The sequence below is a fragment of the Raphanus sativus genome, unplaced genomic scaffold (genome assembly GCF_000801105.2).
Source record: "Raphanus sativus cultivar WK10039 unplaced genomic scaffold, ASM80110v3 Scaffold1825, whole genome shotgun sequence".
NCBI classification, from domain to species: domain Eukaryota; kingdom Viridiplantae; phylum Streptophyta; class Magnoliopsida; order Brassicales; family Brassicaceae; genus Raphanus; species Raphanus sativus.
Genome location: NW_026617134.1, coordinates 1 through 19,077, shown reverse-complemented (window position 1 = coordinate 19,077; position 19,077 = coordinate 1). Strand labels below are relative to the sequence as shown.

The 19,077-nt window shown below is 31.5% G+C and overlaps 2 protein-coding genes and 1 pseudogene across 2 annotated transcripts; 1 reads left to right on the top strand and 2 right to left on the bottom strand.

The window, feature by feature from the left end:
• Positions 1-138: 138 nt before the first annotated feature.
• LOC108814128 (patellin-3) lies at positions 139-1,698 on the top strand (the record flags this gene model as incomplete). The annotated part of the gene is given in 5 exon segments (XM_056999443.1): positions 139-706; positions 778-810; positions 812-903; positions 984-1,134; positions 1,220-1,698. Coding segments are annotated over 5 exon segments (1,093 nt in total), but the record flags the coding sequence as incomplete, so codon positions are not given.
• A 6,730-nt stretch (positions 1,699-8,428) lies between these two features.
• On the bottom strand, positions 8,429-10,828 carry LOC130504847 (patellin-1-like; annotated as a pseudogene).
• A 5,539-nt stretch (positions 10,829-16,367) lies between these two features.
• Positions 16,368-19,009, bottom strand: LOC108814749 (protein NRT1/ PTR FAMILY 5.12). Its single transcript, XM_018587373.2, is given in 6 exon segments — positions 16,368-16,482; positions 16,485-16,769; positions 16,772-17,202; positions 17,333-17,856; positions 18,443-18,660; positions 18,734-19,009. Coding segments are annotated over 6 exon segments (1,653 nt in total). The 5' UTR covers positions 18,870-19,009; the 3' UTR covers positions 16,368-16,423.
• Positions 19,010-19,077: the final 68 nt, after the last annotated feature.

Below are 19,077 nucleotides of genomic sequence, written 5' to 3'. Positions count from 1 at the left end.
GCATATTATTCTATTGTTTTCTTTTATAATAAAAATTTATTTTAAATTAATTTTAATAATATTATATTAATAGTTACGAAAATAATTAATGCCTTAATTAAAATATATAAAAAATTAGTAATATTTTGTTATATTTAGTCTCAACCACCAGTTCGGTTCAGTCCCTAAACCGGAAGAAGACGGCGCCGCCAACGAACCGGAAGAAGTCACGATCTGGGGAGTCCCGCTCCTCGAAGACGACAGAAGCGACGTCGTTTTGCTGAAGTTCCTGCGAGCTAGGGACTTCAAGGTGAAAGATTCGTTGACCATGCTCAAGAACACGGTCAAGTGGAGGAGGGACTTCAAGATCGACGAGCTGGTCGATGAAGACCTCGTGGATGATCTTGACAAGGTCGTGTTCATGCACGGACACGACAGGGAAGGACACCCGGTGTGTTACAATGTCTACGGTGAGTTCCAGAACAAGGAGCTTTACAACAAGACGTTCTCCGATGAGGAGAAGAGGAAGCATTTCTTGAGGACGAGGATTCAGTTCTTGGAGAGGAGTATAAGGAAGCTAGACTTCAGCTCCGGTGGTGTTTCCACCATTTTTCAGATTAACGATATGAAGAACTCTCCCGGGTTAGGGAAGAAAGAGCTTAGATCCGCCACCAAGCAAGCCGTGCAGTTGCTTCAGGACAACTACCCTGAGTTTGTGTTCAAACAGGTACCAATCTGATTCAGACATGATTGATTATTGTGTTGAATACTTGAATGTATTGTTGATTGACGTTTTAGGCCTTCATCAATGTTCCTTGGTGGTACCTTGTGTTTTTACACTGTGATTGGTCCGTTTATGACACCAAGGTCAAAGAGCAAGTTGGTGTTTGCTGGTCCTTCAAGATCAGCCGAAACCCTTTTCAAGTAAACTTTCAAAAGATTCTTGATTTGTTTTAATCTCTTAAGACTCATCTGACACATGTTTGAAAAAATGTGGATTATAGATACATATCACCAGAACAAGTCCCTGTGCAATACGGAGGATTGAGTGTAGATCCTTGCGACTGCAACCCAGACTTCTCATTGGATGATCCAGCCTCTGAAGTCATTGTTAAGCCCGGAACAAAGCAAACTGTGGAGATCATAATCTATGAGGTTAGTGCACTTTACAACTTACAACTTCTCATTACTTTAGTATGTAATATTCAAAATATTAAATAGTTGTTTAATCCCTATGCAGAAATGTGAGATTGTGTGGGAGATAAGGGTGATTGGATGGGAAGTGAGTTACAAGGCAGAGTTTGTGCCTGAAGAGAAAGATGCTTATACGGTGGTGGTTCAGAAACCGAGGAAGATGAAACCAGCCGATGAACCGGTGTTAACACAAAGCTTCAAAGTGAATGAGCTTGGCAAGGTTTTGCTCACAGTGGACAACCCAACCTCTAAGAAGAAGAAGCTTGTTTACAGGTTTAATGTCAAACCCCTCTGATATTTACAAAGAAATGAAAGTCTTTTAAACCTTTTTATAAAAGTTTTACAAACAGTGTGGTTTCTGGTATGCTTGTGTTTGTATATGTAAGAGTGTGTACTTTTTCATATTGTTATCATTTTGTGTGGTTTATACGATGGAGCTTTCTACAGCTTTTGCTGTTTAGGGGAGAATATGTTTTACATAACTTTGTGTAATAAAAATTCTTTAATAAATCTCTCTTCCCTTAATTGTTTGTGTTTGTTAATGAAATCAACTGTGTACGGGCTAGTTAGGTGTTGTGCAACATCAGCGATAAATAATGAGTTGAAATAAATGAAAGAGATTCGCAAGTCTGTTGATTTACACGTTGTAACAACTTCTCGACACTGACATATTGTTGTCTGGAGACTGGAGTGGGTGGAAGTGGTTCAATTTGTGCCTTGTTTACCCAAAACTTGTGGGCTGTTACGTCATTCAAATGCCAATTATGGTTTGGGAAATTTTTCTCTTTAAAATGAATGTTATTTCAACTTTAAACAAAAAAAAAGTAGTTTATCCATGTCTAGCATTTCATAGACCTTAATTATATACAAATATATTATTCTGTATAAAGGTATTACTCAATAATATAAATATATCATCATTGTCAATAAGTAACAATGAACAAACATATTTTAGACACCAATCAAGTCCGAGTAAGAGCCAAGTTGAGTGTAACGTTTTGATGTGGAACAAACTAACACAAATTTATAAAAAATTGATGTGGGACAAGCTATTACATTTTCCTCACCTCAGAATTCAGAATTGGACATCTGAAACGTGAAGTTTGTGGAATTGAACATTGATCAATATAACTTATAATTGAGAAATTAGAACACGTATTTTGATAACATATAAATAATGACTTTAACTCACGAAAAATGAAAAAAAATTGCCATATATAATATCCAAATTTTTAAATGAGATAAACTAATACTTGTTCTGTTTCAAATTAGATGTACGTAGTTATAGATTTTTTACACACAAATTAAAGAAATAGTTAAATAATGAATTTTGCCTTTACATGACTTCTATCGTAGTTATTGTTTTTTTAAAATATAGTTAAAGGTAAAATAAAAAAATGAATATAAAATTACACTAAAATCATAAATCAATAATTATGTTGTAGCTAAAATTTTTACTTAGATTGACATGAACAAAAATTGAAACAGAAGGATACCATGAACAAAAGTTTTGAACGAGTCCCAACAACAAATTTAAGACGTTTTGTTCAGAGCTTTTATCGTTATCGTCGCCAGTGGTTAAATACTAAAACGGTGAAACGAATTTTTTTTTTTTTTTTTGAACAACAAACGGTGAAACGAATAAACCTATAAACTTATGCTATGAAAATGAAAGTGATCAATCAACCACACATTGTGTTATTCAATTGTGTGAAAGTGAGATCTTTTGTATCATTTGTGAATTAAATAAGGGAAAGCAAAAAGGAAGTAAATGAAGAGGAATCGATGAAGAAGCACATGCGACAACTATGGCTAGTAGTGAATCTGTTCAAATTGCATTCATGGCTGTTAGTCTTGTGTCGGTCCACGCATGTCCCTCCATTTTCTATTGTTTTATTTATTGTTTGTTATTTATCCATTTTTCATATAAACTCCGAACTGTCTCGGACCCGACGCTATGATCACTACCATTCTCATACATTTGTTACACATTATTCATTTATGTAATCATTACAAATACATAATTGTGCTAATTAAAAATTCAACATTTAGATGCTCTCAAGTCTCAAGTTGTCACACTGTATGCGTTCAACTTTCAATTTTCTTGGTCGATCATTTTAATAAGTCAAGACTTTAAGTTTCTTGTTCATATTCAAATATTAGTATAGTACTGTCATTTTCAAAATAAATGTCGTAAGTCGATGAAGAAAAAAACAAAAGGACAATGACATGTATACTGTTATACTATAGTTTAAGATTTGTTTAAGATGAAAAGATTAGTTTTTATCATCATGGCAAGGGCCGTAGTTTATATGTATTTAATTATTACTTTGACAATCATGCGGATTAGACTGTATGAATAACTTTAGCCTTAAATTGATATATATGAGTTGGCCATAGCCAGCTAGCCATTATTAGTTTGCATTTTATTCAGTTCACACCTGTCAGGATATGTGTCTTTGGTCTGATTGATGATGGTCTAATGACTAATTTTTTTAACAAGCTGAACTCGATTACTAGATGTATTAGAGGTCAATTTTCTGAGCATACCATATTTTCATTTTTTATCCAAATTCTTTATATACTACTTGAAGTTCTTACCATTTTATCACCTTAAATATACTTCACATATTTGATTGAAATTTATAGTTCACAGTTAATCTCTATTTGTTTTCAATACACTATTTCAAAATAACAGTTTTTAATTATAATAATTTTTTTTTTGTCATCGACTTTACAGACTCAAGAGGACTCTGTTACCAGTTTGGTTTACAGAGTCCTCTTGAGTCTGTAAAGTCGATGACAAAAAAAAAATTATTAACTAGACTTTGATTCGCACATCCATGCAAATATATAATTTTGATATTATTGGAAATGTTTTAAGTATATAATTTATATTTTAGTGTTGTGTAACTCTATAATTTTTTGGTTAGATTTCTTATATTCATGCATAATAATTTTCTTATATATTTTACTTTGTTATTACTTGTTATTCAATATAAACATTAAATTTATAGTTAAAATTGATTTCTTATTAATCTTTTTAATGAGTTATTAAAATTTTAAAGTTTTCAAATATCATATTTTGTAAATAGCACTTAAGCTAAAGGTTAATAATATACAATTATATTTTGTATATAATCATTTTTAGATAATATATTATTTTCATTTCCAGAATAAATAAATAGATGATATATCATTGTTGATATAGAAGTTTAACATATGTTAAAAAGTTATGTTTTTGTATAAAATATTATATAATTTACGAATTTTAATATTTTCAAACGGCGAATGATATTTTATTAATTCATTTAAATGAAAGTAATTTTTAAAACATGTTAATTTACCAATTAAATATAATTTTCATATTTATTCATTCATTACTTCAATTTTAATATAACATAGACTATAGTTATAAAATATATAAATAGCATATTATTCTATTTGTTTTTTTATAATAATTTTTTATTTTTAATAATATTATATTACTAATTACGAAATTAATTAATTCCTTAATTAAAAATATTTAAATTTCATAAGATTTTTTTATATTTAATTTCAATAGAGTTTGTTATAACCAAAAGTAAAATTTAAATTTACACTTAAATTGGTTTATTCTTAATATCCATTTAATGATTTAGATTTTTTAGAAATATTATGTATTTAATAAATTAATGAATAACAAATATATGTAGTTGATTATATGGACCTAATATGAATTTTTATTGTAGATAAAAATTGTACTTCTCTTTTAGTATAGAACATCTCCACAAATCCTTATCTGAATACTCGGACCACTTAAATTTTACCTTAAGGCTGAGAACATATCCAGTTGTAATCATCCAAGTTCTCTGATCCTTTAACTTTCAATCTAGGTTGCACGGAAACTTCAACGGGTGTCTGCTTTGCGCTTCGGGACCAGAATTGGAACCTTGTGGAAGTTTACGGAATCTTGATTACAAAACGCTTCTAAAATATTCTCTTTAAAAATACGTTGGAAGCTTATGATTCCATTTTGGAATCACGCTTCCGTTTTTAAGGCACAATGTTATAAATCAATAAAAAATAAAAATCATAGTTTTTAACTTATATAAAATTCAAAATTTAATAGTAATGAAATAGAGAGAATAGAAATATAAAATATTAAAACTAATACTATATTATATTTATGTATTGAGGTTTTATTAAAAATATAGCTTATATTCAAATATATTCTGTCAATTATTTATGAAGTACAAAAATAATTAATATAGTAATTTATTTTAAACTTGTTTATGTGTATTTTCACAGTTTTAATATAAAATCATTTTAAAATTATTATAAATGAACAATGATTTATTTTAAATCTATATCATATAATTTTAGTTCTAGATTTTATAAATTTTCTTATATATATATATATATATATATATATATATATATATATATATATTTATGGATATACGCTTCCAACAAGTATGTGCTTCTTAAATTTTTTTAAAATATCATTTTTGCGCTTTCATAAGCTTTCATTTCCACGTACCCGCTTACGTTTCCATGTAACATAGCTTTCAATATAATCAGCACATTAAAAATAAAAAACATATAATTTATATTTAGATTTATGAGTTATTTATTAGATTATAGGGTTTAGTATCTCATGGGTGATGATGAAACTACGGTATAGAAATTACTGTAATTTAGGCTTTTTAATTTAAGAATGTTATTTTGAAAATTTTATCGTTATATGCTGTTTTATATATTTTAAAAAGAATATTTTTGAGATTTTCTCCAAAATATATAACGATAAAATAAAAAAATTAGAAATCAGTACTCGAGTGGACTTCGGATATCCATTCAAGTTCGGATCTATTTCGGGTTTCAAGTTTTTGGAATAAAAGATTTAAACTCCATTCATATTTATAAATTTTAGTTTGAATTCGATTTGGGTTATTAGGGTTCGATTTGGATCATGGGATTTAGACCCAAACCAAAATTTTCTGTTTTTGGTTTAGAACTTGAATATGACTTTGGTTCAATTTGACAAAGTTTACAAAAAAATGGTTTAAATTTGGTTCGGTTCGATATCCACTTAAATTCAGTTTTCTAAAACTAAAAATTTAAAATTACAAACGAATATATAATTGTTCTTTGCTCAATTAGTGAAACTTATTTTGATCATTTTTCTTTTTTTAAGGTATTTAGGAAACAAGAATTGAAATGAGCTACTTATAATATTCACCCTCGTATATATATATATTGTGTTTCTATAAATCTATTAACTGTCCAATCTGTCTCGGGAGAAAAGTATTTAGTTAGTGATATAAAGTTGACTAACTAGAAAGCGTTCTAAGTTATTTTTAAACTAGATTCTGACCCGCACAGATGTGCGGAATTACTTATTATTTTATTTTATAATTGTTAAACTAAAATTTTATAATTTGATAATATTTTATAAACTTCGATCTTTAGATTGTATTTTTAGGTTTAGTTCCAGTTCAGTTATGGATTTCGGTTCAAAAAATATAGTAATAGTTTGGTTATGAATATACGATTTTTTTAATTTTTTAGTTCAACTAATTTGCAATTATACTTTATTTATAGTGATCTGTACTCTTGCCAGGATTGATTTTTATTTATAGTTATAGATTTATACTAAATAGTATATGATGTTTGTTATGTATTAAATACATAATAGTAGTCTTAATTTGGTTTTTGATGTTCAGAACCAAAATTTTCGAAAATATAAGATATTATCAAAATCTGAATACTGAATATTTATTCCAACCTGTGATTATAGCATAAATTTGAAATATTGTAATATATTATCTTTGATATTGTTACTGATATCAAATATTTGGTATAAATTGAAGTTGATATAAAAATAAAAAATGCACAGTTTTAGGGATATATTTGTTTCAAGGATATTTTATATTTTAAATAATATATTTTGAATTTCGAATACATAAAATCTATCTAAACTATACAGAATGATGTTGTTGAAATCTGTATTTTATAGCATGCTATATCTTTTTATGAACATACGATCGGGTGTTCCGTTGATGATATGTTTGGAAAGATTATAGAGATTTTGGTATAAAATATGCGACATATTTAAGAAGAAGAAGTCGAGGTTATGTTGTAACTACATATGATATGGTTTTCAAAAAAAATATCACAAGTCAAACGCTCTTAAAATTGGTCAAAACAATTTATAGATGTTTATTTTGATTTCATAGTCTATCCATGGAAGTTGACCAGATTGATAAGTTTTAAACTATAGATTTTAAAACGTTGATTCGGATGACAAAAAAACTGTTTATGCAACTAAACCAATCTATCTATTAGATGAGAGTTTTAATAAGTTCAATTTATTTCTCTTAGATCAACTGTTTGGTTCAGATTTAAAAATTTGGTTTGTTACTCAAATTTTTATTCAGACAATAATTGGTTTAGTTTAAATATTTTCAATAAATATTTTTTTGTTTGCTTCTGAGAGTAAGTGATGGAGGTTGTATTAGCAATTTAGCATACATGGAAAATTTTCAGGTAAATTCATTCTCATAATTTTTTTTTTAAGTTTTCATATTAGTAGAAATACATATACTGTATATCTAATATTACGTGTATGGTTTCTTGAAAGCATTCACACTTTGTGGAAATATATTAATACTGTGTTAAAAGATTTTAAAAGAATTATCATTGTACAGTTATATTGTCTTTTGACTTAAGAAATAATATTTGTATTTCTAATTAAGTCTATCTGATAATTTGCTGTAAAAAGAGTTGATCTAATTATTTATATTTAAATGTCATACGTGCATATGGTGAATCAAGTAACTAACTTTCATTTACTATTTGACATTTATTCAAATAATTTTAAATAGGTTAAATTAAGATTATCTGTGATAAACTATTTGTATATAATTATATTGTTTCTTAAGTTTTTACGTAAATACTTGACAAAATTTCCACAAAATATGGTAACAACATAGATTCTTAACCCAATTAATATCCTTATCGTATAATATTAGTAGATCAATTAATTAAGTCAATGTTAAATATAGTGTATATATTAAATGGTAGAATTATGAATAAGTCCAAAACTTAAATGACAACTTTTATGGTAAATAAAAAATAGAACTCTATTTTAATAGATTAGATATCTTCTGATTAATGTTGTTTATTACGACCCAGTATATTAACCATCAGATTGAAGCCCAAGTCTAAACTAATCCATGCATGCCAATGCTTTTACAAGACAGAGAAAAACATACATAAATAACGACTACATTAAGATTTACAACAAATTGTACAACAAAAAAAAAAGTAAAAGGTCAATAGAGAAACAAAGTGTTGTTTCTTGCTTTTAAATTTTAATCACTTGTTGTAAAAAAAAAAAATCACATATTATTCATACACAATACAGCCCAACGCTCAAAACAAAGCAAACCATTGCAGTAAAACAAAACCAACATTTTACATTTCAAAATTACATATTAAATAACAAAATAGTCCTTCTTCTTCGTCCTTCCATTTTGGTTATGGTAATTGACATATAGTTTCAAATTTAATTTCAAAAATCAGATATTGGTTGAGTTTTGAACCTGTAGAGCACTTTCTTCTTCTTGGAAGTCTGGTTATCGATTGTGATCACAATCTTTCCTGGTTCACCCACCTTAAAAGAATCAGTTATCACCAGTTCATCGGTTAACTCAATCCTCTGGTTCTTAGAGACTATCACAGCGTAACTTCCTTCTGTGGTCGGCTCAAACTGAACTCCATAGCTAACATCTGCACCCAATACCCTTAGTTCCCATGAAAGCATGCAAGCCTGCCACAAGCAACACAATGCACATTAATCTTCGTAATTATAAATAGTTTACATTATGAACTTATGGGTAGTCGGATTCTGAATGTATATACATCAGAAGCAGGCAAATCTATGGTATATTTGGCGGCTGGTTTGACTATAGCTTCAGTTACATTATCTTCACTGCTTTTAGGAATATCTTTGCTAAGTCCACCGTATTTAACAGGGACTTGTTCAGGAGAAATGTATCTGTTTCCAACCACAAACATAAGAACTTAGTCACAAAAAAACATTTTGAACTAGGAATTGATAAAATAAATTATTAATGGTCAATTACTTGAAAATTGTATCGGCAGATTTAGATGGACCAGCGAGGACCATCTTGCTCCTAGTCCTTGGTGATGTGATGATGGATCCGAATGTTCTGTAGTAAGGAATGTACCACCATGGAACATTGATGAACAGCTGCACAAAAGAAAAAGGAAATTAAAGAAGAAATCACCAGCAGTTTCGGCGTGATTAAATTGGGTTATAATATTATTTTCGTCAACTATATGGATTATAATATCTCTAATTGTAATTCTGATTATGTTTTGGAGAATAATTTTTTTGACAGTGACTGAAGCTGGTTTGTATAATCGTTATGCTGTGTATGTGTAACACTATATTACGTACCTCTCTAGTGGAGAACTCGGGATAATTGTCCTCAAATTGCTTGACGGCACGCCTGATGAATTTGCCACAACGCTCTCTTGCCGAGTCCAGGAGCGTTCCTGAAGTCGCTAACGAACACAAACGAGGATTTGGCATCAGGGCTGCTGAAATCAAGAGCTCTCACACACTTCTCTTGTAGCCGAATCCTCCAGTTGAGGAATTTGTTAAGCTTCTCCTTGTCCGAGAAAAGCTCCTTGTTCTGGAACTCACCGTAGGAGCTGTAGATCACGACGTGACCTTCTTTGTCCACACCGTGAGCAAAAACCATCTTCTCGAACTCGCTCGCTTCATCAGAGGCTTCGTTGGTTTCTACGAGCTCGTCGATTTTGTTTTCCTTGCGCCACTGGACGGTGTTTTTCAGCATCATCAATGCTTCTTTGACCTTGAAGTCTCTGGCTCGGAGGAACTTTAGGAGGATCACGTCGGATCTCTCGTCTTGGAGAAGAGGAACTCCGTAGATCGAGACTTGTTCCGGCTCCACAGGCTCTGCCTCGGCGGATTCAGGAGGAGTGACTGAGACTATCGATTCTTTGATTGCTTCCACGGTCTTGGTTCCATCTTCTTCAGCACCAGAGTCTTTCTTGGTGGCCACGGTGTCTGACACTGCTTCTTTCTCTTCGGGTGCCTCAAGTTTCTCCTCTGATTTGGTCTCCGTGGGAGCCACCGCATCAGTTTTGTCCTCCAACTTAACGGCTTCTGGTTTCTCTTCCTTCACTGGCGCCGGAGAAGTGAATTCCCGTTTGTTCAAAGCCTCTCTCACGAGCTCTTTAAACTCAGCAAGTGCCTTCTTCTCAAGTTCTTCAGGGGATGGAACAATCACCTTCTCAGCTACAACGGTCTCTTCTTCCTTCACCGCCACGGATTTCTCCGTCTCCGGGGCCACCTTCTCCTCTGAAGCAACCGTTGGAGTAACCTCCTTCTCTAGCACCGAAACAGGAACAGTCACCTCCTTATCGGTCATTGGTTTCTCTGTTGAGACAACAACATCTGCTGATTTCTGTGCCTCTTCTTGAGCCATTTCGAAATTTAAGAAAAGAAAGGGAGGGAAGAGAGAATTTTGGAAAGTGAATGAGAGAAGAGAGAGATCAAGAGAGAAGTTTTATAAGACGGAAGGCAAAAGGGAACACAGACTGGTTGGAGCTGTTTTTTTTCCGACAGCTCATTCGAACGCTTTCTAAGTGGGTCCTCCTCTTTCTTTTTCCTCCAACGGCCGTCTTTTGCTTCACGAATTAGTACACTTCCTATTTTAAACCATTAACCAATTCCCTTTTTATTTAGTTTTTTTTTTATAGTTTGTACTCAACCGTTCCCTAATTAACAGTTATATTATTTAGAGATATTAGGTGCCATATACATCAAAAGAAACTAAATTAGCTATCTACCCGATCCACTATTCGATTTTCAAAATCTCAATTCTAACCCTACTGATATATTATTAGCATGGGCCTCTACATTATATATTTTATATTATCATCTTTCTTTTTCTCTCGTATTCATCGTCTCTTTCCTTCCATCTTTGTTTCCTTCTTCTCTACTACACTCCTCTGCAAATTTGTCATTCATTGAAAACTTTTTTCTTCAGTTCAGTCATTGTAGAGAGATCCATAATAATTTCAGTTTTAGGATGGAAGAGCTTGCGTTCAACGAGACGTTGCTAGAATCCTCCGAGATTGATCCCGATCATAAACTGAAGTTTAATAAGGAAAGTGATCTAATTTTCTTTTACAAAAACACATAGAAAAAGCCACTGCAGCTATTTCAGATTAACGTCGAGGCCGAATGACATTATATAAGTTTAGTTGATCTTATTTTTATATCACCATCTAGGATAATTGTTTTGTTAGATATCACTATCAGAATTTTGCTAATTGATAAAATTAGTTAAGTTGTTACAAAATAGTCATCGTTAGTCGATACATGATATATTAGCTGATACATGATTTTGTTACATGATATATTGATTGATATATGGTCTTCTTTAGCTGCTACATAGTTTGTTACATAATATATTATTTGATACAATGTTTTGTTAGATGATACATGGATTGTTACGTGATACATGTTTTCGTTAGTTGATACATTGTTTTGATAACAAAATAATGAATATTCACTATCATGTATGTTATTAATTTCTTTAACACCTACACATAAATATAACCTGTAACAAAATAATTATCAGCTAATATACAATGTATCAAACTATACAAATAATGTATCAGTTGATACACAATGCATCAAACCATATATCTCTAAAATATGGACTCTAACAAAATGTTTTACAATCAAACAATAACATTAACCAATAATGTATATGTTACCTACTATGAATACACTCTAAAGTATTACTTACAATTTAACATTAGAAGATAAATATTTGTTTTACTCGGACCTTAGAATCTAGCTTGCACATTGTTCTATTTTTCAAACACGGCTTTTGTTCCAATTTTCTTGCGTCTTTCGAAGTCTTTCATCGGTATATGTGAATCTTTGCTGAAATTGCAAAACTTTTCTTCCAATTCGATAAATTATTGTTGAGTTTTGATGCCCAATACAATCGTACTCGTTTTGCCGCTGTTGAAGCTTAAAATTGTTAGGAGACTGTGAAAACAAAACAAGAGATTTTGTTTCTTTTTTTTTGAGTTTTTTCTGGAAACATAGATGTGAAAAAGAAAAGAGACATTATGCAGAAGAAAATACGAAGAGAGACAAAGAGAGATGACAAAAGTGTTCAGTTGTGACCATGTGTTTATTAATTCTCATATAAAGTGTCTTCATGTAGGGGTATTTCTGGAAGAACATAGCCAAAAAACTACAGAAACAAGAGTTTTTGATACAAAATGGGTATTTACTTAATTTTGGTGTGTAAATGGTATATTCACCCAATTGTCTCTATTATTTAACGTATCTATATTCTATAATATATATTCCTCGTAAAAGCGATACTTGTTTTTAAAAAAATATCGTATGTGTTCATAAAATCTGATGATTTAATATTTAAACATCTCTTGATGATCTCCTTGATTTTTGAAAATATTCTACCTCCCTTTTCTCCTCTAGTCTTCAAGATTTACCCCTAAATAAAGCTTTTGTTTTAGTCATTGCATCTTTACAGTTCAAGGATAAAACTTTAAATTAGATATGACATAACTAATGTTTGAGTTGAGGAAAAAGTGGAATCATTTGAGAAAGGGAAAGGGAAGGTAGTAAGCAGTTATGTTTTTAATAATCATTCTATTTGTTTTATAATAAGTGTTGTTTAATACTTTTGCATATAAATTAAAAAAATGATTAATTTTTTGTTTTATCATTATTTAATATTTTATTATGTTTGATTTTAGTAATTAGTGAGTTAAAGGTAAGGGTAAAATTAAAAAAAACATATAATATTCGCCTTGAAAATGTAAAACAATTTTTATAGTGAGATAAAATTAACATTTAATACGATAATTTAATATGAAATGGAAAGAGTATTATTTAAAAGTAAAAGTTTTTCACATCCTCATCACACAACTCGTAAACATATATATTACCAGTAAAAGTTGGAAACGATCATTTATTTTCGTGGGATCTGGATATTTCAAAAGAATTGCTGATTCAGGTATATATAGTATCAAATATATATATATATATATATATATATATATATATAATATATATATATTACCACTATCAGCAGCACAGATGGAAACAAATTATTCGTTTTATTGAGATTTGAGTATTTGTACAACTAAAATCAAAATTATATACTGGAACCATTGTTGATGACGTGATGGTCGGTGTAACCTACAACTTATGGGTTAAGGATTCTAAATGGATTCCAAAAATCAGATTATGAAGGGAAAATTCCAGTAGGTACTACGTTGTTCATCGCTGGGCCAACTTATTATTGTACATTTGCATTGTATATATAGCTGTTTTTTCCTCTTTCTCTTCTTTTATAATTAAGCCACTTACTTTTTATGTATATCTGAACATATGATTGATCACACAATATTCAGTAGGCATTTTAAAAATTTATTTATATACTTTCTGATGGACGCAAATAAATTAGCAGCAATGACCAAAAAATAATATAATTAACTAAGTAACAAAAAAGGTACTAATATGCCTTGTATAAATTACAATATATATCTACTAATAATAGGAATCCAAATTAATGTGAAGGGTTGTGAATCTATTTAAGTTGAAAGGTTATGTGTTTTCAGCAATTAAAAGTTGTGTCTTTTTGTTTTAAAATAACTGTTTATATTGAAAGAATGTGACCATTTATATTGAAAAGTTGTGACTCTTTATTTCAAAAAACACAACTTTTAAATTAAAAAGATGTGACTCTTCAAACAAAATTTTTGAAAATCTATAAATAGCATGTGTTTAAAGCCAAAAAACAAAAACAAACAATGGTTCCAGTGAGAGAACAAGTCCGTTGACGATTTGACACGAGGACTCTTGATATTGGAAGCTGTTCCGAATTCATAGCTAAAACATCTTTGATCTTCCAGATATCTTGCGACCTTATGGTTAGTTTCTTCATCTTCCAACTTCCATCTTCGTATCTGCCATTTTCGTCTTGCGACGTTGAGACACCTTTTTGTGCATCCGACGTTAGGACACCGTTTTACTCTAACGCGCTCGTTTTCCCAACAATTCTGAGAAGTCCCAAAATCAAACAAATCCAAGAGATATCTCTCCACGTAGTGAGAATGTGGTGTTCATGCGCTCCAATTGAGAGTAGGCAATTTTTAAACGTTAACTTGAACCTTTAAATTTTATTTTTTCCAGAAACAAAATTTATACACATGATTATATCATCTAAAACTAGTAGTTAGAAACTCTATTTATCACTTCTGATCATTTTAATTTTGTAAGTTTTATTGCTCTAGGAGCATTGTTCTTAGCTACATCAAACAGTTTTTTGGGTCAATGTTACAAACTGCATACAGTTTTTGGGTCTACTCACAGCAAGGAGAGTTTTGTCCAGGTCTTGCAAGATATCGCGCGCCTCATAGCTCCAAGGTCTCTTTATTATTACTATGCAATGCACCAATGACGCTTTGACAATTTCACCAACGGAACTATCTTACCTGCTCTCATCCTTTTACACTGTCATTGACATTTCAAGTCCATGATGTATCCGTGATGATATTTAGGAGAGGCAAACAATTGAAGATTCTTACAATTTGTATAATATTATACGGTTATACCAATACTTGCTTCTTAATTTGTAAGCATGTAATTCTAACCACACAAGTGTGATCGAGTGGTACAGCGAATTTGGAAAGGTGTTAAGTATCCCGGATTCGAAATTTACCAAACTTAAATTTACCCGTTTGTGTGGCCAAACGATATGGGTATCTAACTCTCATTGCGAGCAACCGGATCTATCTGACTTTGGTGGACAGGTCCCCAACGGATTAGTCGGTTGGGTCTCGACCCGTCAGATAACTCCGAATTATCAAAAAAAATATACAAATAATGAAGAAAAAAATTAATGATATGCAAAAAAGAATATGTTAACAAATAAGATCTCCTAAAGCTAAAACATAATTTTATTTTTGACTACATACATCTTACGGGGTTTCAAACAAATCATGAATATCTAATTTGTTTTTATAAGTTACCTTACCAATTTAGTAACTGATTAGATTAAAATGTGTTTGTTTTTAATAAATCTCAAATACCCTGTTTGTATTCAAAATCTCAAAATAATTTAACTAAACAGATAGTAATACATATATGTTATTTAGTATGGACATGTAATTTTGTTACAACCATCTGTAAAACAAAATATATATTTTTGTATTATCAATAAAAAATAAATTATAAGCAAGATACTTTTGTAATACATATATTTACTTTATAGCAATTGTAAACAAATTTTATAAAAAAAAACTTCTTTTATAAAATATGGCTTATCTTTTTATACAAAATGAGCTCCCGTGCGATATCGCACGGGTTCATTACCTAGTATAAATAATAAAAATTGCATTGATATACGCCGAATTGTTTGGTACGAAGCGCATATCAGAACTGCAAGAAATCAAATTATGTTAAAAGGACCACCACAATGACACAACGTGTTTTAGAATTTGTTTGGTGTATTGTACACATACGACTTGGCGAACCACAAGTATGAGGCTAAACCAATGGAGCTGAGACATGCCAGTAGCCAGTAGAAGTAATCAGGTCGTTATTGAACCAGCTCATTTGACCAGACTGGCTCGTCACTTTATCAATGAAGGATATTATGAAGCTGCTTAGAAAGTTGCCGACCCCATAAATGCTCCTAAGCTCACAAGGGACTTGGTCATAAAATTATTCTTGCAAACCCACCATTCTAGTATATTTTCTCTATATTTTTATAAAATAGAAAATTAATATATAACTGATGTTTATTCTAACGTATTTCTTTATGAGAAATAGTATTCCTTTATTTTTTGTTTAAATATGAAAAATGATATTTACAAAATTTAGAGTTAAAAGTAGCAAGGAGTTGAAGATGATTTTACAACAAATGAAATATGTTAGTTACAATACAAACTCAAAATAAAAGAAGTTAAATGAGAAAAAAAAAATTTGTAAAGGTATGTAGTAGATTGTGTGTGTCTGACTTTAACCATAAAAACATATATATAAACAAAAATAATGGTTTACAAAGATTAAGTGTCTAATAGCATATCCCTCTAACTACTTCCATTGATTTTTTTTCATTTCATTCAATATTATTCCTCAAGATAGATAAAGAGTTTACTTTGGATTCCTGTATATATACGACTTGGCAAAACAGACAAAGGAAACGAAGGCACAGAGCTGAGACAAGCAAGTAGCCAATAGAAGTAATCAAGATGTGCTTGGTTCAGGTTGTTAGCAAACCAACTCACTTGACCGGACTGACTTGTGGCTTTCTCGATGACGGCTACCATAAAGCTACTCAAGAAGTTGCCTATGCCAACTACACTAAGGTACAAAGATAGTCCCAAGCTCCTAAGCTCGACGGGTACTTGTCCATAGAAGAATTCTTGTAAACCAACCATAGTGAAAACGTCAGAGACTCCATAGAGAACGTATTGTGGAATCAACCAACAAACACTCATGGAACCGTGGCTTCAGGCGAATCAACTAGCCCGTGATCTTGAGCGGTCTTGAGTCTTTTCATCTCCACCAAAGCAGCTATTACCAATGAAGGAACTGAGAGGAAAATGCCCGTGGAAATTCTCTGAAGCGTTGTGATTCCTGCTGGTCTATGAGTTATTGATCTTGCCATTGGGACGAATAAACGGTCGTATACTGGGATGAAGACGAGGATTGATAGGTTTATGAAACATTGGAGTGTTGCTGCTGGGACTAATAGTGATGATGAGATTGATCTGTCCATTGTTGATCCTTGCTTTGTGAAGAAAGTAGGAGACTGAGCATACACAATGCCGAAAACTAGACAACACATCCAAATTGGAACAAGACTCAACACAGCTTTTGCTTCCTCAACTTCACGTGAATCACAAGTAATCGCCGCTCTGTCCAGAAATCTACAGTTGCCAAAAGAAACATTTTATTTAACTTTTGGATTAAAAAATCTTGACCAAAAATATAAAATGCGATTATCTTAAAATTGAAAAAAGACATAAGCTAACACAACACATGTAAACACAGCTTCACCTGAATGTCTTTGAACTTTCTGTAGGAACAAGAAGGAACGTTTCCGAAGAAGTTTGTTGTCGGTTCTTAGCTGCAGCGACGAAAACACGACCGATTCTAACGAAAGGGTTAGTATGCTTTCGTCCTTCTCCTCCGGTGCTGAAGCGGTAAGTGTTGGTTCCAAGTAAAAACAAGAACAGAGAAAGCATCATGGAAAGACATGGAATCCCAAACCCTAACGCCCAACTCAGATTCTCTTGGACATAGTTAGAGATCAAACGAGTTGTCAATATACCAGCTGATCTCGCGAAATACGACCAGTTAAAGTACACACTCTTGGCTTTGGATTCTTTTGGATCTTGTTCATCAAACTGATCAGCTCCAAAAGCTCTGATACATACCTTGAAGCCACCTTCGCCTATCGCTATTAGATAGAGAGCCGAGAAAAAGATAGTTACTTTGAGCTGAGAAACGCACGAGACGAGTGTTTCTTGATCTTTACAGAGAGAAGGAATCGTCGCTGAAAACGTAAGCAACCCAAGTCCCTGACCGCATAAAATCAAAAATATTAAAATTAGTTCACAATAGAAAATCTTACAAAAAATGTCTTGAGATTTATAAAAACATTGTATACAATTTAAGGTTTACCCAATGCAACCGATGTATAATATTCCCTATGTTTCATAAAGTTACATGTTTTAGAAAAAAATATTTTTAAAAGATATATTTTTCATCATTAATAATGATTAAAAATAAATTTCAAGAATTTAATTTTTTTTTGTCGTCAACAAACAGACTCATATAGACTCTGCGCATCAAACTGGGAGATCTGCATCCATGTGAACAACGAAATTGATATCTTATTGTTTAGAATTATGATAACATAAATAACCACAAAATTATGTATTTAATAATAAAATTTAATATATTCTATTAATATGTCTGAAATTTTAAAATACTCATCATTTTAAAATAGAAGGAATATCATTTTAAAAGTGTTACAAAAAAAGGAATATCATTTTTAAAATTTGGGGAAGAAGATTTGAACCAGAAAAATTAAAAAAAAAATTTGGGGAAGAAGACTAGTGTTTTATCGGGCTATGCATTAAGCCAGAGTTACCAGTTACTTACGAAAATATAGAGAGAGGAGGTTAAGAGAATGGTACGATAACGGCCAAGAAACGAGTCAGCGATAGAACCCCATATCAAAGGCAAAAACGCTGCCGTTCCTAGCCAGAGGTTCACGTTTGACGCAGCAGATGCCGTTGACATCTGTAACGGCCCCGTGAAGTAAGTTATCAGGTTTGACGCTATCCCCAAGTAGGCGAACTTCTCCGCTACTTCAGCACCTGCCGGAATATTCCCTTTTATGGGAAATGTGACGGGAAATTTAGGAAGCTTGAACAACAAGTAAGTACTTACCGATGATGAAGCCAGATGATCTCCATCCACCTGAGGTGGATCTAACGGATGGCTTTCCTCGGAAATCGACAGAGCCATCAACTATACCGTTTAAAAGTGTAGTTCCGGCCTCGTCAGAAGCCTCGGAGATGGACATAGCTTCTTCTTACAGTTTTGTTTTAGAGTCACATCACAGTGACTGAGATCTGGTCTAGGTTCATATAAGACATGGTTGATTCAAGTTTTTTTTTTTGGTGCAAATGGTTGATTCAAGTTGTTGGAACGAGTGTGTCAGTATCATGTGATTGTAAATTATAAATAATTCATTTGGATTCAATCATTTTCGATTTCTTGCTTTTGTCCTC